The sequence below is a fragment of the Zonotrichia albicollis genome, chromosome 8 (assembly GCF_047830755.1).
Source record: "Zonotrichia albicollis isolate bZonAlb1 chromosome 8, bZonAlb1.hap1, whole genome shotgun sequence".
Classification (NCBI taxonomy): domain Eukaryota; kingdom Metazoa; phylum Chordata; class Aves; order Passeriformes; family Passerellidae; genus Zonotrichia; species Zonotrichia albicollis.
This window is the reverse complement of record NC_133826.1, coordinates 9,410,509-9,430,066: the sequence shown is the minus strand read 5'-3', so window position 1 is coordinate 9,430,066 and position 19,558 is coordinate 9,410,509. Positions and strand designations below refer to the sequence as shown.

Below are 19,558 nucleotides of genomic sequence, written 5' to 3'. Positions count from 1 at the left end.
ACTCTCAAGGGTGTGCTACAAAGGCTGTGGCTTCTGTGCCTCACCTGCCTGTCCCTAACAATCAACCTTGGGAGCCTGTCAGAGGCAAGTGGCTGGGCAGGCTGGGCAAGGCACCAGAGGCAGTCACATGAGGCTTCTGCCTAACTGCAGCAGACAGGGCTGGGGCAGCTCTGGGAAACCTGCCATGTGCAGACATGAAGAAAAGAACATGGCTCCAAATCAATATTCCCTAAACTTTGGATCAGAAAGCACAAGATACTCTTTTTACCAAGACATTGTGTTCAGTTCTGCAGAGCTGCACGCTGATCAGGCATTCAACACTCCCCCATTAATCAAAGGCCTGGTTTACAAACACCTTTTACTTTAGCAGTTCTGAAACCATGAAGCACTCCTGAGCAGCTCTCCTCCCTGAGTCCCATCTCATCTACACAGAGATCCTCAGGGTAGCACTTAGTGAGGGACAGGACTCAATGCACAGAGCAGAACTGACTGTCAGACCTGGCTCTTTATTTGCTTGTTCTGTGATGTGCACAACTGAGAACATCTCTCAGCTTGAGCCACATGAGCTTCACACAGCCAGGACTGTCACTGGAATAGCAACAGGTCCTCAGGGCTTTGCTGAGGGGACCACAAGTGCTCAGTGCTCACCTCAGTGTCAGAGTGTAGTCTCCCTGCATCTTGGTCGATGCGTCGCGCACCAGGAATGTTCCATCTGGCATGTCTCGTAATTTGTCATTGACTTCTTCCCTGGAGAATGGAAAGGGAGGCAAAATTAGAAGTGCTAAGGACATGACCACCTTTGCCACAGGTGAAACATCTGACCCAGCAACACCAATGTCTGCAGAGTTCAATCTTCTGTCACGCTCAGGCTCTCCAGTTTTTTAGGCCACCTAAAGCAAGTCTGAGCTTGTGTAGCTCTACTGAAGAAAAGTAGCTGCAGTCAACTGCCACTTAGGAAGGAGTCTCTGTTTAAACAACAGTGGCAGCTGTGACTCAGTTCACAACCTTTCCCTTTAATCTGTTCAGGTTCTAAAGTCCACATTGGAACAGGTGCCCTTTGAGAAGCCAGTCCTGACCTCTTAAGACATGGTCTCTAGAATCACAGCTCAAAGGTGCCTAGAGTTTAGCACAGTTTTAGTCTCAAGAGGCTCATTATTGGCTTAACTCTGATCTTATTTACAGCCCTTTTAAGTTGCACTTGCTAGCTGCAGTGCAACTTTTCCTTATTTACAACTGAGGCAGAAGGATACTCAGTCCAGAGCTTTAAGCTAAACCAAGAAATCTTTTAGTGAAAGTGAGTACCTCTAGGCATTATTTCAGCTGAGGAGATATGCATCTTGCTTATGAGCATTTCACCCAGATTTTGTATCTCACTTTATAACAGCTCCCTCAAAGGTTTTGGAAGCCCTAAGCACTTTTTAATACAATCATTTGGAAACTAAAGTTTCTCAAGTAGCCTCAACAATTTTAGGTGCTGTAGGAAGCCTAGCTGAATCTTACAAAGAAAAATCAACAGCAGGTTTTTTTTGTTCAAATACTAAGGAACAAAAGTATTCAAAAGAATAACAAAAGAATAGCCTTAGCTTTGATTTAGCTACCTGAAAACTATTTTGTTAGTAAAACTGACTCCTACTGAGTATCACATGCTCATATCCATTTACTCCACTCGGACCATTTTACAGATTGGACCCAGTTAACTCCTTTTTGAATGGACAGATAATGACCTGCAGGTTTGGGCCTGCAAGCTGCACCCTGGAGCTCATGACAGAATTTTCAGCACAAGTTCTTTACTGAAGAACATTGCTCCTGCCCTGCTAGCCTGATGCAGCCTGTACCTGCTGGCTGCCAAACCAGGGTCATAAACAATTCCATCTTTACATAAGCGTGTATCAAGTTTAAATCTAATAAAGCCACTCCAATGCGATTTGCAGCGCATTAGCTCCTGCCATCGTGGGCACTGGTAATTGAGGGACAAATCCACAGTCAATAAACTGATACCAATATTGAGCAGTTTTAAACAAACTGTGCTTAGTGGGTTTTGTGATCAGGTTTTGCCACTCTGCTTCAGCTTAAAATTAACAGAAGAATATCTCTGCCAAGGCCCTTCAAAAGCAAGATCTATGAGGGTTAGCTTTATAAAAAGATAAGGGTGGTACAATAAAGATATGAAAACTTTATCTCCCTCAGAACGTCAGTGAGCTCATGTGGCAAATGCCTCTATCTGCCAAAGTGCTTCAAAGTACTATGTGCACAAGTTTGAGCAATTCCTGATCACACTCCCAGCACACTCGCCCGTCCTCTTACAGCTCCACATTCTAGACTCTTCAGAAGTGCCTTAAGAGGGTAGGAGATGACTGAACATTTCAGTCCTTTTATGCAATTAAGTATATAAAAACAGGTGTTTCATTTTCTGAACCTAGCCCAAGCAATCTATTCTCTCAAGTGCATAAAAAAGGGTTTTCTTAAGAGGCAAAATCTAATTTGTTTGGTATGTGTCTCTATCATCTGCTCAGTATAGCTGGGATGATGGTTAGCATTTGTAAGAGCTATTTTTCATATCAGCATGTAATAGAAATTAATACAGCTCAAATTTTAAACAAACGTTAAAGAAACCAAAAATAAGAATTCAACTCCTTTTATCCTGAAGTATTATTTTTATACTGAAATTTTGCTGAACTGCATGCATTCCAGGACTGCATGCTTACAACACTTCTTTAAATATCAGATTCAGAAGCATTTATCTTCTTTTTAAAGACTGTATAGGTGTGCAAATTTAGAAACTCAAAAATTACCGTCACCAAGACTGCCAATATCTGCACCAGAAGAGCCACAATTTAAATATCCTGAATCCAGCTGAATACTTTCACTTAGGTGCTTTGTCAAGCATGGTCCCAAAGCATTCCCTTCCAGTAAAATGCTGCTGAAATAGGTATGCTCTTTTTGTCTTGAATTCTAGCAGGCTTATCCTGCTATTAACAATATATATTAATATCTTTTAATTACTATGTTCTAGCAATATTGCTTACCTTGAGATGTCCCCCCAGTACCACTCTGCTTCCTGCAGAGAGAAACTGGAATTGTCCTTTATTCCGTTTGTATTGACTGGAGTCATTGGTTTGGGGGGCTTTGGAGGAAGAGCTGAAAAAGAAAAACAGATTAACAGAAGGTAAACAGGAGAAAATAATCACTAAACTGTTAATGAAATACTACAGGAAAAAAAATAAAACAAGAGAAAATGTGCATCTTGAACTCAGCTTTCAAGCTCTCTCAAACCAAATGGAACTTGTAATCTTAAAGGAAGCCTGAAGTCAACTGTTCCAGTGTGATCTGAGATTTTTTAGTATCAAACGCTTGAGGGAGGGGAAAAGTAAGGAGTATGAGGAAATGTGAGTTTTTGTTAAAAGAAGACTGGTGCAGGCACGACTACAAGGGCAGGTGCCGCCTAAAGCTCCAAACAAATGACAAAGGTGTATTGTGTTGGAAAGCCACAGCCTGGAGAGCACTGGGCACCACCATGGAAAAACTCCAGTTGCTCAGGCATCAGCAGCCCTGAAGCCAGCCCACAAGAGCAAACAGTGAACTCTTCAGAGGGAAAAACACTGCTAGAGAGCAGTGGTGGCTGGGCAGGGCTGTGTCTGTCACACACCCAAGGTTTATGTTTTACCTTGGGTTTGTCACTTAGGCTTCCGTTTGGAGCAAAGACTGTGACATGAGGTGATAAGGGAAGGGGACAGGGGATGATAGGGAACTGTTTAGAGTGCCTGCACTACTTTGCTGAAGTGCAAGCTGAAGTGTTTAGCACAGGAAAGGGGATGCTACAGATGCCCAACAGACAGGCAGAACTGCACACCTGCAGGGCTGGTGCATGCCTGCCCAGAATTCCCCTATCCTGAATTCATGGCAAACAGGCTTTTACTTCCATTCTCAAAATAGGTTACAAATGTAAGGGCATACAAGATACCAAAGCTGTTTCTGTTTGGCCAGTTTTTGCTCAAACAACTTTATCATGAACCTGACTGTAAACCCTGAATCAGTTAATTCAGCAGCCACAGGCACGTTCATGTACTGGGAGAAACTGGTCTGTGAGCAGAAATGTATGATACATTTTCTTTTGGAAAGGTGTCCTGAATGCTCTCCCCTGTTTTGCAAAGACTGGACGCTTCATCAGGAACATTGCCACTGAAAAAGAACATTTTTAAGGCATTTCATGAGTGTTTTACAGAGGGACAGGTCACATTCTCATTCAGAGTAAGAAAGCAGCTACACACATTGATTTGCTGCTAGCAGGTTTCTAAGTCAGACCCTGAACATCTGCTTGCAGCCCTGTGCCCTCGCCATCAGATTACACAAGCACCAGCGAGCAGTGACACAGTGACAACAGCCATCTTTCAGATGCACAATCCCCAGGTACACACAGGAACACAAATAAAGGCAGCAGAAAGAAGATTTTGATCTCCTGCTGCAGCACAGAATGGCTCAGCACTGAGAGGTGTGCTACTTGGCACCATGCAGCTGCTCACCTCCGAGCCACACCTCCCACATGAAAGAAGAGAAAACAGGCTTCCAACTGCAGCTCCAAATACCATTTCATGCTGAATATCCAACACAGTAACTTCACTGTTCTCTGACAAACCAGTAGATGCTTTAATTGAGCCAATCTAAACTAAATCTGAACCTTGACCCAGACGTTTGCACCCTGGGGTTGCTGACCAAACACCTGATTCAGATAGCAGCATTCATTCTGCGGGACCGAGCATTAAACCCCAGCATACAGGTTCTTTTTATGGGGTGAGCTGGGAACTTTCAGGTGTGCACACATCTAGTGAGGCAATAACAGGTCTTGTTGTAAAAGGAAGGTGAAAACCTTCAGATTCAGTGAAGCAGCTTCCTGGTTAGGAAGCTTCAGTTATTCCTAGCTTAACTACTGCAGTTGTTTGTGTAGTGCACAAGTATTTGCACAAAGCACCATTGAGAGTAAGACATGGCTCCAACCCTACTTTGCTTGAAGCTCCCAGCCCCATCCAGGGTCAGAAGAACACATATCCAGGCTAAGCCTGTGGAATCAATTGCATTCTCTGTGCTGTTCCATCTCCCCCTTTCAAAGTTCCAGAATTAGGAAATGTCATCAGGTCCTCCCTGCTCCCAACATCACATCTGCGACAGAACAGCTACAGCACTTCTGAGTCTCATCAGTGTCACAGCAAATCTGAGGTCAAAAAACCTGTAGACTCACTCCAGAATCTTTTGTAGGCTCTGAGTCATCAAAAAGCTTATTAGGTTTTACATTAAAAACACACAAGAGTGCAGAGAGTTCTTAGAAAAGTGCACCAGTACCTGCAATTATTTCAAAGGGATCTTCAAATTAAGGCCTGGATATATCAACAACTTCAAGGTATTTTACAGTGTAAAAATCCTGTTTTACACTGGTAGTAGGGGCTTTCCAGAAGGGGGTTTCAAGTGCTCTCTAGAATACTTATATACTTCTTTAGCCCTCCTTGTAAGATTAAGTTTTGCTCCTTTATACACTGTGGGATTATTTGGCAGCTTTGTTAGGGCTCACTCCAAAGCACTGGGTGCAGAAAAGCAAACTAACAAAGACCAGAAAGGTAAGGAATGGGAGTTTGGACTCAGAGCACTGGACATTACACCAAGTGTCCCTACTACAGGTGGGAGTTTCTCCTTTCCCTTTATAGGCAGATATCAGTTCTCACTATCGGGACGTTGCCTACAGAACTTCATTCTTCATGAGAAAACTGGAAGGAAATTCTTTCAGGGAAAAGAACAAGGCTTGGACCAGTTCCTGTAAAACCTGACTCATGGAAGTGAGTCCTTTACACAATAGACTTTTGAAAAATGCTTTTTAATAGCTTGCACATTTCAAAAATACAAAACTATTTGCAAGGGTGGATCCTGTTTCCAGAGAGCTATGTATCTAATTCTTTACTTTCAATGCTCTGAGCTCTTTGAATCACAATAGATTTTCCCCTGTACTGGATGCAGAACCAGGCCCTTGCTCTTGCTTTATCCCATGCCCATCCATTTCAGCATTTCTTGGCTACCCTCTCAGCCCATAGACTTTAGGCTGTACAAATGGAGAACACTCACAAAGGTGGTTTAAAAGCCTCACAGCCCAGCCCTGTGATGACAAAGGGGAATATTTTGTAATGGCATGGCAAGTCTACTGCAACAGAGCAGCATCCACCACACTGCTGCTCTCATAATGCTGGCCAACCAGCATTGCTAGGAGAGGCATCCTAAAGAAGTTTTTGCTTAGTACCTAGATGGTACTAACAACCCTGCTAGGACAACTCCTGTGCTGTTTCTGTGAGAAGCTACAGAGAGCCTCAAAGAGTCCACAGATTTTGATTTTAAATTCAAAAGAATTCAGTTTTATATACCTTAGTCAATGAATATTAGAGATCTAAAATCCTAGAATAAAGTAAGATAAGACTGTCTTGAAGTCAACAGAAATGCTTTCAAGAGCAGCCGTGTTTCTTTCCGTGTCACTGAGTCCAATTCTGATCTAGCCACAGGCACAATTTTACTTTATCTCAAAACCCGCTCTGATTAAAGTGAATGATCCTGATGGTTTCTTGCCTCCTTTTTCCTGGGAGAGAAACACTGATCACAAGTGATTAACAGCACAACAGATCTATCTGTTCTAATAAAGAACCTTCTCTTTGCACCAGACACACAAGCATCCTGCCCCTAGCATGTCTCTAGGACAGCTTTAGAGCACAGCTCTTTCCAAACACCAAAAGGTGACAGCTCAGTTGTACCCTTCACTCCCACATGAGAACATTCCAAAGATCAGGTTCAGCCCTCAGTGACCGCCTGGCAATGAGAGCAGACTGGCTCTCCCTCATGCATTCACGGGCATGTCTGGTTTTAATTTCTTCAGCAACTCTAGTTCCCTCTTTCTAGCTTTCCCAGGCAGACTAGATTGAGCTAAATCCCAATGCTAGCTTAGTGTCACTTAGAAGGGGGAAATAAAAACGAGCTGGTGATGGAGCAGAGGGATGGCAGCCAATGTGAGCCGGGCGTGGGATCGGATGTTGCTGACGTCAGGCCCTGAAGGCTGCTGTGCCATTTCCAGCAGGTACAGCCACTCTGCAGGGCCCTGGAGAGACAAACCCATGGACTGGGCTCTGCCAGAGGTACCTCTGGGATGCTTTCTTGACTGTGCAGAATTGTTTTTTGAAAAGGTGACTTGTGACTTTAACTGAGCTGGCTCTCTGAAATCCAAAGCGCCTCCAACACCCAGGCAGGCAGGAAAGCTGGCAAGTGTCTGCAGTCCAACGCTGCTGTGTTTCTTTTAAAGTCTCTCGTAAAAAATCCTGGGCTATATTGGTCCTCAATTTAACTGCAGTGGAGTAGGCCGTGACTTCAATGAGATACACACATTCCCCAGTCAGGTTTTGAATAAAAACTTTACAAGTTTACATGATCTAAGAGCCACCGAGCCCTGTGTGTGAGGGTTTTCAGTGGCACTGATTCAGGAGGAAAACAGGAAGAGTGCCTCAGTTATCCAAGTGCTATATCCTGTGCAGTACCCAGTCAAGCAGGCTGTTTCTTCTCTGGCTGCACTATTTGCATACAAAATTAACCTGCCAGTTAATTAAACTCTAATTTTCACTTTTAAGGCAGATGCCACTTAGTCTAAGAATGGCTCCACAACTTATTTCTTCCAGTATTTTCCAAGAGCTTCAAACCACACACTTAAGAGCACTGCAGGTTTAGATGCAGCATTACACCTACCTTACTGTTACAAATAATCACAACTACCCAGTACTCTGATAAAGTCAATTTTAAGTCCCTCAGCACTTTCATGGGTCTGTTTACCAGCCTTCTTTCTGATGCTCTCAATCTACTCTCTCTCTACATTGTGACAAGCAGAAAACAGATCAGAGGATTTCCAAGACAGTTACTCAGCTTCAAAAAGGCTGATGTACAGTAGATACCCTGCAAACTGTAATATAAAGCTCTACAAAGTGTCATTGCTATGGAAACATGCAAGTAATCTGCGGTTAGGCCAGCTAACATTTTAATGACATAGTCCTTGAGGAGAGAAGGGCTTTCCCTTTGGAGACATAGATGAAGACTTGGAATGAAAATGTAGGCTAGCTTTGTTGAAAAGAAAAATTCACCCCAATCTTTAACTGCTCTCTGCCGTCTTACTCAATTTCTCAAGCACTCTTCTCAATTTCTCTAACACAGTTCAGGCAAAGCCTCAAAATCTTTCTCTCCCTCAGGAGTCCCGTACTTGTCCCTGCTGCATGAGAACCCCTCCAAGATATCTGTGAAAAAGGCACAGGCTTGTGCAGAGGCTTTCCAGCTGGCAAAGAGGAGGGTGGTGCCCACCTGCTGACAGCAGCTGATTCCCCACCCTGGCAGGTGAGTGATCCTGGCAGCTCCACATCTCAGCTCCCCTGGCAGACCCCTGTGCAGAGGGTTCAGCACCGACGCCCTTCAGAGCTGCCCTTCCTCAAAGGGCACTGAATGTGCACGGAGAGCTGCTCTGGGAATGGGGAAGGAAGCTCCTTGATGGAATTATTGCTGGCCACAGAACCTCAGGCATGCTCACATTTTCACCCTCCTCCCCCAAAATAGGCCAGATGCCAAGGAGTAAGACATATTCAAAGAATTGAAGTCTTTCAATATCTCATTACAGAAAACAGCAGACAAGTTGGCAGAAGGCCAGGCAGGCTTCCAATGAAAACATTCCCATTATAGCTTTGCTTATGTTTCTATGAACTTTCATAAAAAACGACACCTTTAAGAAATATTTCAGTTTTTATTAATTGGCTTTTTTGATAAAGATCTGTTTTGTTTGAAAACTCCCCAGCTATCCAGCCCTCTCCCACACCTCCCAATCACTGCTTCACCTCCTACAACCCAACAGGCTTCTGCTGCACTCTGTTCCTCATGAGCATCCACAGCTACTGCACAGGTTTAAATATTATCTGCTCTGGGGCACCTGCAGAACAGGGGACAACAACAGTCTGTGAAGAGGCTGGATCAAATTCAGTATTCCTTTGGGCATTTCAAAAGCATCTCTCACTACTTTGCAATCCCTGTTACTTCATGGGCTCTTCCATAAGAAATGGAAGATGTTCACAGTCAGATAAAGGACATGGGGATCTTTGACTTCCTCCCCTTCATTCCAGCCTTTGCTTGAAGGTGCAAAGCCAAAAATCCCTCAGCTTCCCAATTATTTTCATTGCCCAAAGAAAAATAGTTTTCCTTCCAACCCAGAGCCCAGTGTGACTGCTGCAGAGCTACAGCAATGTCAGAGGTTCCATGATCAACAGGATTGAGGTGACTGTCCCAAAATTAACATGAGGAGGATAAAAAGGATAAGTCCTCTTTCAGCTACCAGGCATAATTAGCACACTCTTAATGAACTGGAGAGGTTTTAGAACTTTTGTCATGTTTCATCACTCAAAGATTATCACTACCCAGTGTCACATGCCCGGCTCAAGGAAGGAATAATTTTATTATATAAACAGCAGGCCCAGGCTTTTGCCAACTCTGGATGAAAGTCCATGACAGACATTTTATTGCCATGAAGATTTCAGCTATTCAACAAGAATATTGTACTTTAAAGTATCAAATGTCAGGTCTAGAAGACTATACAGTAAAAGTAAATGTAAAGTGCAAGGAGTTTCCTTTTGCTTTCTGAGTGAAGCAGCTCCTCATCTGCCTTCACAGAAGAAACACCACAGCAATGTTTTCTACTCCTCCACAGGCAGAGTCTTCAGAACACTACTAAAAGAACTCTTTGCTCAATATGCGGGATCAGATTTTTTTACAAGAGCAAGGAAAACACAAAATTCAGAATAAGGCAAGAAATACAGTGATTGAGAATGAAGAACTGGCTTTTCATTGTAGAAGAGAGGGAATGAAGTCAGGCCTCAGCAGTGACAGCTATGGCTAGGAGACATAGCAAAGCCAAAAGAAAAAGATCTTTAAAATAATAACTAATTTTAAATAATAAATAATTTAAATGAAAACAGCTCAGGGCTGTTTCCCCAAGGTATTTCAAAGACTAATCATCCATCCACATGTCAGGTATAAACTTCACAGGGGATCCAGTTCACAGAAATAACTGGTGCTACTGAGAAGTTGGCTGCACAAGAGGCTATTTAAAAATAATAATACAGCTGCAAATGCATATGATTCTTGCTGCTCTAAGCAGCATTTTATTTCAGCTTACCACTAGCTCCAATCTTTCAGAGCAGTATGTAAAATTGTTCCTCATACAGTACCTGTCCTTGTGCTATGCCAAACCATTTTCCAGTTACCAAAGCACAAATATTTCAACACCACCTAAATTGCTAAAAGTGAGCCATGTAAATCAAGATCAAAAGGTGCATTTCTAAATCAAGATTCCAGAAGAAATTTGCAGGTAAAAAAATGTATTCAGAAGGAATCTGTTGTACACTTTGTCATGAGTCATCTTTTTTAAGAAGCTTGATCTTGAAGGGAGCTCCACTGAGGCAGAAGTCCCAATCCACAGGGGGGATCCCACAGTAGAAGGGGAGGTTCAGAGCAGACATGGAAGAGTCAAGCCTGCCCATTGCTGATGCTCAGATTTAATCTCCTTACTCAGTACATGGTGATTTTCAAAGTATTTTAATGAAATCCATTTCAGAGCAGCAGCTTGACTTCTCTCACTGCCCCAAAACTTATCAGTGAGACTGTACTGTACCCTTCAAAACTGAAAGGATCTTCAACACTCATCTCATTGATTCAACTGCCTTGTATCCTTCAAGAGCACTCTTGGAAACAGGAGATGAACCAGGGCAATGAAGCCAAAACCACCAAAGACACTTGGGAGCAGTTCCTTGAGGGACAAGGATGGAGATTCTGACAATGTCCCCAGGACAACTGCACAGGGCAGAGCAGCAGCAGTACTGGAACACAGGGCAGAAATACAGCCTGGGAAATTCAATTGCAATGTACAAATTCAGGTTGGAACAGACAGAACTTACAGGCTTACGAGTTCAATATTGTCAATGAACTTCTCATCCATTTTATCTCTAAGATATTTTCCTGGGACAGATGTTGAGTGCAAGCCCTACTGCTCACACTCAAAATCCCCACACATCAACAGTGAGACAAATTCCCCCCATTACAGCAATTTTTCTTGAACTCCATTGCAGCAGCTGTGCTTTCAGGGGTTTTGTTTGGGTTTTTAAGGGGAGGCAAGCAAGGAAGGAAAGAATTCCTCCAAAAGAAAATATGATTGTGTGCAGCACCAGATTTTAGGAACTCCAGAGAAAAAGTTAGGATGAGGCTGCAGAAGGTAAAAACCTAAAAAAATGGCTCCAGTATTCTTCTTTCAAGGGTTAGAGGAAGAAACTAACAGAGAGTAAGCAGTATTAATAAAGGGAAAGGATTATGTTTGGAAGGAGAAAACTGACTGAAGTACAAAAGTCACAAAGTGACACTGAACAAACAAAAAGTTAAGTTATTCTGTAGCAAAGGAACAAACAATATTAAGGAGTGGATTGGTATTTTTATAATTCTTCCAAACTCACACATTTTTGTGCAGAGAAATGTGATGCTTTTGAAGCCATTTCTAGGTAACTATTTGTCATCTTCAGGCATATCTGCTTTTAGAAGTAACATTCCTATGAACTACCACTAAAATCACAAAAACTGGAAGAGCCTGGGTGAATGCTGGAAGCAGTCACAGGCTGAAGCAGCTGAAGTATTTCATCTCCTTTTTCAAAGTGCTCTGGATGGAAGGCATCCATCTTGAGTGTGCTGCTGCACTCAAAGCCAGGGAAGATCCTGGATCCTGTTCAGCCACAGGAAAGCTTCATAGCCCTTTGTGCTTCAGCATCAGGATTCACCAGGCAGCTGGTTGGTGTTCAGCAGGGCAGCTGGAGTCCTTTTTGGAAAGGGCTACAAGAGGCACCACCTGCACTTTTGCCTTTTTTTTTTTTTTGTACTGTATGAATCCTTGTAAAGCTCCCTGTGTACAGACACTTTTCTTCAGAACTATAAAAACTTAAGATACTGGAATATATTCACTGGAACATTGCAGAATCTTTGTCTGTTGAGTGGAGGACACAGCAAACATGAAGGACAATGAAAATATCTTCTAAAGAAGTTACATCCCCTCACAGTTTGGGGACCCAGCACCAGCTCATTGCTGTAGTTTATATTATGTGGAGAAATGAATTCTTGCTTACTTAGCTATTGTGCAGACTTTAACCTGTCAGAAGAAATGAGATAAAAAGCAGAAGAAAAAAAAGACAATCTGACTCATTTCCATAGGGGCACTTAGTACATGAGCAGAGATTGTTCCTTAAGCATTACTCAGCAACCTACTTTACAAAAATGAGTTTTCAAAAAAATCCAGCTAGAACATACCTACTGCGTTAATGGGACTGAAGTTTTACAGCAAACTGTTTCAACACAGTTAACAGTCTTTCTGACAATAATAAAGCCTAAGCTTTAAAACACACAGGGCATGCTGATAAAAGTATTCTTTATTCTCCTCTAGCTCTGTGCCCAAAAAGTGACTCACTAAACAACCAACATGAGGTGATGTAAGGCACCCAACTGCGTTCAGTCCTGGGTGCAGATGTGTATGACCAGCTCTGCCTCTGTTTTCCCAAGCTGTAGAGCAAAGATAAGCACAAACAGCTTCAGTCTGGAATAAGATAATCATGTAGGCAATGGCAAAGACAGCAGACAGCTCTGCTGCTTGGGAAAGCAATAGCTCCACAGAAAACTCCAGGAAGAGTCTTCTCCTTTTAAACATGTGAGACAGAAGGAACACCGTGATTAACTCCTGTCAGGTACAGGAATAATGCAATACACAAAACTGTTTGTAACAACAATTGCAGAAATAACATTTGCTGCAAAAACACATGTTGAAGAGCTTAGTTTATTCTCAGAATGTTCCCTTGAGTTTTAGTTTGCATAAACCTATAGCTTTAAGAACACAGAGCTGAAAAACTCCTTTTAGCAAGTTCTGCCTCCCCAGCTATTTCTACATAAACTGAAAACTTAGTAATAAACACAAATGCCAGCCTTTTAAGGCAGGCTCTCTCATCTTAAGCAAAACAGCATTTCACTTTCTATTAATGATGCTATTTTTTGTGGTCATGTATTTAATTGAAAGCTGATGAGTGATATTCTTTAACAGTTAGAGCCATCAAAAAGAAAATGAAATGCAAGGAATGTAAAAGCAAGCCTAAAAATGCAATCAGAAATAAAAGAATGGTTACAGAAGTCATTAAATAAAAAAGACAGTAGAGAACTCTAGGTGAAACAAGAAAAGAATAGAAGCATTTCACACCACTGCCCTCATAGAAGCTGAGACTCCAATCCAAACAATTTTCCCAGATATGCAGAACACAGTGACTGAGCCTTATTTACTCCCTGCTCTACCCCAAATCAGCCTGCACAAACTTCCCTTATGTAACAGGGAAACTCTCAATCCCAAACATCTACTTTTTTTGAAATACAATTTCCTGCAAGACTTTAATTTGCAAAAAAAGACAGTTGAAGCTAGAGTGCTGTTGTTTTGAATACGTGCACTAGGAGGACTATTTTTATTTAAGATGTGCAAGAACAGAACTTTTCTTTGATAAGCTTCTGGAGCCAGATAAGCTGAAGGACAACACTGACAATGCTATTCAAATTTGCATCTGTTCTCCCACTGGAAAACTAGTCAGGCATAGACAAGAAGTGTTCACCTACATCTGGCTACTGTGTACCACAAACCCACTTTGAGAAGCCACATTCAGTTTCCACTGTAACACTGAGAATGACACAGCACACCTGGAATCCCAGTAAACACTGCCCTGGAGCTCAGAACCCTGTGTTTTCCAAATTACAATTACAGTATCGCTCCCCTAAAATAAGGGTTGTCAAATTATATATGAGAATAGAAACTATAATTAATAAATACAGCCTTTCCCTTGAATACTTGGCATACTTATCTTACTCATACACTGGCAGTGCTGCCTAAACTAAGTAGCCCACAAATTATTGCTCCCCCTGTTTAAATATTGAAAGATTTTGTAGCAACAACATTGTTACAGCACATGAGGCAAGGCAAAGTGCTGTTCTTGAAAAAGACAGCTGTATCAAATTATAAATGTAGTTAGTCATAATTCAGGGTTCAAACAGGTAGCTCCCATATAGCTTTAGGTCAAAGAGTTATTGTACTATCTGTTCATAGGCAGAGCCCATTCTGCATTAGGAAGCCTGCCTTAAACTTGTGGTTTTCTTCATAACCCACACAAAGGAAACTAACCTCTAATTTGTAGTTGAGCCAAATATCTTTGCTGACATCTGTATTAGAAATCCCAGCGGACCACTCTTACTGATTTTCATCCAACTGTGACAAAATGTATTCAGTGATTACACATTTTATCACCAACACAACTGATAATGCATCCCAGATCTACAGAGGGAAAGACTTTACTTAGCCCTTCTAAGTAGAAGTGAGGCAATGCATAGGTAGTTGTGCTTTAGATACTCTGGTAACTTTTGCAGTCAATTTGAAATCCTCTGTTCTGAAGCTTCTGGCAGAAACAAGTTTTTGCAGACCTGAACCATATTGTCAAGTAAACTAAATTCAACCCAGAACCTATTTTCTTGTCTTTTCACATAGCAAGACCCACAGCAACAACAAACATATGAGTGAACCCCTGACAGTTTCCTAATGCCAGAGCCAGCACATGATGCTGCTACAGCCACAATACTCTAACTTAATCCATATTAGAAAGTTGAGGAGCTGTTATGTTAGCTATATGCAAGTGATGGGCCCATTTGTGTATTTAGATACTGAAAGTTTCTGGTCACATGTAGTGTTATGTGCCATAAAGAGATCCTCCCTTATGCCGGTGATGCATGTATAAATGCAAAATTAAGTGTAAGCAGGAGGAAAAAGCATGAGGTAACAGGAGTCACCCTTCTGGTTGTCACCACTGTGGTGCCTGTGTTGGTTGTACTGCTCTAAATTCTGCTTTGTGAGGCTGGCAGAGCTGCATCCCTAGTTACACCTCTCTGTCTGGGAAAACTGTCCCAACTCCTACGTTTAGGATGGATTAAAGCCTAGCAGAAAGCTTGCAGTTCCTTGTTACTGGATAGCCTCTGCTCGAGTTGAGAAAAAAAGTGAGATATTTGATAATAAGAGGCGTTATTACTTTTATTTCTGAACTTTAGAGCAAACCTCGTAGCTGAGAGGCTCCAGGACTGCTCTGAACATCCATTTACACCTACAGCCCGAACAGCAAACACAAGCACACTGATAAGCTGGTGCAGGTGCACTGAGGCCTGACAGAAGCTCCGGCTGCGCTGCAGGCTGCCTGCCATCACCAGATTTTATTTCTGCATTATTATTGGGCAATGCTAAGGTGGGTATTAAGACGGCCTGCCAAGATAAATTAAAGGTCTACCGGCCCTTAACGAGAAACAGTATCCCCACCCTCGGCTCGGAGGTTACGGGTGACACCGCACATTATGCTCACCTTGCTTTTGTCTTCTGCCTCAAGTTTAGATGCAGTAAAATGTAATCAGGGGCAGTCATGCGTGAGCACAGACACTCGGCTCCCGGGATCCGCCACTGCCCGGTGCTGCTGCGGCACAAAACACAAGCGGGGACGTCTCGGCTCAAGTTGTGCGAACAAAGGAGCGCTCCGGCTGCCGAGGCAGCGGGGCCGAACACCGCCGCTCCCGGGGGGCTGCCGAGGCAGCGGGGCTGCACATCCCTGCTCGGGATGCTGTACACCCCTGCTCTGAGGGTGCTGCACACCATTGCTCGGGATGCTTCACACCGCTGCTCTGGGGGGCTGCCGAGGCAGCGAGGCTGCACACCCCAGCTCGGGATGCTGCTGCACACCGCTACTCTGGGGATGCTGCACACCCCAGCTCGGGATGCTGCTGCGCACCCCAGCTCCGAGGGTGCTGCCCCACACCCCTGCTCTGGGGGCGCCCCGCGCCGCCACCTCTCATCCTCCCAGGAGCTCCGGCCACGCTGCACCGAAAAACCTTCACAAATTTTTGTTGGAAGCGGGCCAAGTGGAGCTCTGGTTGTTACCGGGTGCAAAGGCGGTGACTTTATCCCAAGGCACGCCGAGGGTTTAAGCCTTCCAAGTAAATTCCTCCACACTCCCCTTAGGGATGACCTATCATCCCAGGGCAGAAAATGCCTTCCCACCCTGCCTCTGGACAGGGGGAAAGCAGAACCCACTCTGCCACACTCTCCCTCTCTGGCCCTGCAATTTAAAAGTTGCAGTTCTATGAAATCAGGACATACACATGGGGATTATCCCATGCATCATTTCCAGCTCTGCCTCGTCTAGTTTAAAAATATGAAAGATAAAGTTACTGAACACTTCAGGGATCAGTAACATGAAGTCCTTTTGCTAACGGGTGTTTGGACTGTGCAGATCCTTGATCCCTGACAAGAGGGCTACAGTGATGGAAGCATTGGCATTATTAATGATAGAAGAGCTGCTTCTTAATGTAAACTTTGAAAGGCTCTGTGAGAATTTTGCATGGCCAAATTCTTTCAGAAACACTGGAAAGTTGTTTTCTAGCCAGTTCATTTTGTCCAGCCCCTTTAAGCAGCCTCCTTGTACTAAGCCATTCTAGGGGCTTTATTTTTTTTTTTTTGTAATAAAAGCCCTACACTAATTGCTTTAAGTCACCTACAATGGGACTTGAGTTTTTGTTCATTTGATACAAGCACACACAAATACTTACCTCCTGAACAGTTAAAAATCAAAAGCATTTACAAGAAAGATAGCCTTTGAAATTCACAGAAGCAAAGTGATTTGACTGAACTTTAGGCTTTCAGGAGTAACATCTAAAAATAGGTAGCGTCAGCTATGCAAGAATTTAATGAGTAGTGGCCAGTGCTGTGTGTATGAGAGATCTGTCCAATTTTTCAAGTGCCAGAATTACCAAAAGAAGGAAGTACAGGTCCTTGAGATCCAAAAATCTGAGGATGATCACCTCCTCCTGTTTTAATTAAAGTACCACATACCTCCAGAGAGAAAAAATACAGCTCACTGTGCTGAAACAAAGAGAATAAACCACACTTGCAGATACATGCCACGATTCAGGCACAGGTTGAAAAGCACACTCTGAAAGTACGTGCCCCATAAAAGACAGCACTTGGAATTAATTATTTGCTATCAATTTCTCTGCAGGCTAAGACTTTTGGTGGCTATTTTACTGTACCTTCTGGCTGTACAGATCAGAGACCTGAGAAGATAAAGGCCCTTCAATTACCTCACTGCTTCAGCCTGTTTGACTCTCACAGGTATAGATACAGTTTCACCAGTACCCATTTATGCTTACTTTAATTCATTTACCACAGAAAGACTCAACCTCTCCTCCTCACAAGCCTTCCCTCCCTCTTCAGACACAAAAGAAACTTTCTGCCCCATCTAAAAACTTCAGGCAAGCAAGGGATAATGCATTTCCCCATTTTCAGCACTAGCAATCCATGGAGGGGGGAGGGAAGAAAAAGTGAACCAAATCCTTTTGAACAAGGTTATTAAGTGCTATCAAAGTAACTGTGCCTCCAGGGGTGGATTCCAGCCCGTTCCCAAGTATTATCCCCCCATCACCAAAACCCAGCGACAGCACACACCTCATCTGTCACTGCTGGAAGAGAGCTGCGGAGAAAAGGGTCTTGGAGACTGTAAAAGCGATTAAACTGGAACTGAATGGAGGTGGGTAAATCACCACCATCAAAGTGTTACAGGCACATAAAGGCACACAGGTGAAGAGGATAATAAAAGCGCTCCTCTAGGAGCGAATACAGCCGAAATATACGCTTTTTCAATAAAGGTTTTCAAAAAAGGAGACACGGGAGAGGGGCTGCGAGCAGCTCCCCTCCTCCTGCCTCCTTCCATCTCCCAAAAGGCACCATAAATTGCTCTTCTCCTCCCACCTCCCCCACGAAAAAACCCCAGTATTAAAATACTTTTGCCCAGGAGACAGCGAGCTCAAGTCCCTGGGAAGTTTACACAAAGTTTAACTACAGATATTAATTTTCACCCCCCCCCTCCCCCTCTCCTTTTATTTTAAAAGGGAAAAGTCAGCAGGAGGAGGGAGGGCAGGGATGGACGGCAGCCCCCGACCCGCTGCCAGGGGTGCGGGGCCAGCTCGCAGGCTTCGGCTCCCTACCTGGAGGGTCCATTTCAATGTAAAATATCAGCTCAGTGGAATAGGGCATCATCACTTCCCTCCAGTCCGTGTCATCGCGGTCCATATCCCACAATGTGTTGTACATCGCGACAGCCAAGTCCCGGCAGGGTTAGAAATGAGAGGTTGGATAGCTCGGCTTTTAATCGAGAGGTGGGAAAAAAATGGGAGGGATTAAAAAAAAAAAAAAAAAAAGAGGAAAAAAAAAAAGCCGAGAAGAATTCACCTCGCTGTAAAATAACACTTCTAAAAAAGATTTAAAATTGCAAAATTCAACTAAAAAAAAAAAAGCCTCCACGCAAGTCACCTCAGCAGCTGCCCTACAGGAACTAAAGGTAGGGAGCAATATATATAATAATATATATAGAGAGAGTGCTTCTTTTTGTTAAAAAAGACACCTTTCCACAGGAAAGCCACTTTCCTGAATTCTTTCTAAAAATCGCCGTTTTCGGGGTATTTTTAAAACACCAGCCAAACAAGCTCCCCACAGGAAAGCCGGGAGATGGTGGGAAGAGCGGATAAAAAGGGGCGATTTCAGTCTCTGGATGAATTCTTTCCGCCGGCAGAGGACGAGAAAGGAGGCAGCGGCGGCGGGCAACAATACGGGCGGGCGCGGAGCCCGAGCGGGGCGGGCGGCGCTGTGCCCGCGGTGCGGAGCGGAGCGCGCCGGCGGGGCTGGCTGCGCGGGGCTCAGCGGCGGGCGGGCGGCCCGCGGCGGGGCCCGCCGTGCCCTGCTGGCGGCGCGGGGCGGCGGGCGGCGGTGGCGGCGGGCGGCGGGACCGGGCTCGGGGCGGCCGCGCTCGGTGACATTTTAAGCGGCTCTGAGGGGCCCGGCCGCCGCCACCCGCCTCTTGCCGGGGACCGGGCCACGCCCCCCCCCGGCGCCAGGGGGGCGGGGCTTCGCGCCGGCTCTTTAACCCCTTGGAGGTGAACCGGTGTGTGTGTGTGCGGGCGCTTCCACGAGGCGGAGAGAAGGGGTGGATAAAAAAAGAAAACACATAAAGAGGAAACGTGCTTCTTCGCACTGACGAGGCAGACCCAAATAGAAAGCTTAGCATAGAACAAAAGTCTGCTTCCCCTCTTTTCTGGCTTTTATCCGGCTCGCTTTTGCCACTTTTCTGGACGCTCTTTCGCAGTGCCCCCCCCGTGCTGAGGCGTGCAGTGGCGGTGGTATGTCCCCTGGCTGGCCGGCCGCCAAGGGGCCGCTGCCGCGGAGCACGCGCGGGGGGCGGGGGGAGCGGAGCGCAGTTGCCAGAGCTGCTGCCTTTGTCTGAGGGAGCAGCGAGCGCCGGGATTGGCAGAGGGCTGCGGGCGGCTCAGCCAATCAGCGCGCGGCGGGGCCGGCCGGCTAGATGGCGATTGGCTGCCA

The 19,558-nt window shown here is 44.4% G+C and overlaps 1 protein-coding gene across 2 annotated transcripts in view; it reads right to left on the bottom strand.

Moving 5' to 3' along the window:
* Window positions 1–19,558, bottom strand: part of PIK3R3 (phosphoinositide-3-kinase regulatory subunit 3) — a 77,612-nt gene that overhangs the window by 13,847 nt on the left and 44,207 nt on the right. Inside the window, exons 1-3 of one of the 2 annotated variants that reach the window (XM_074545873.1) lie at window positions 18,172–18,372; window positions 3,027–3,138; window positions 649–747 (exon numbers count right to left, since the gene is read on the bottom strand). In XM_074545873.1, the coding sequence (XP_074401974.1) occupies window positions 649–747; window positions 3,027–3,138; window positions 18,172–18,277 (317 nt within the window). In that variant the 5' untranslated portion in view covers window positions 18,278–18,372. Of the gene's footprint in view, window positions 1–648; window positions 748–3,026; window positions 3,139–18,171; window positions 18,373–19,558 lie in introns of those variants that run through there. The other variant, XM_074545872.1, reaches the window with a different exon arrangement.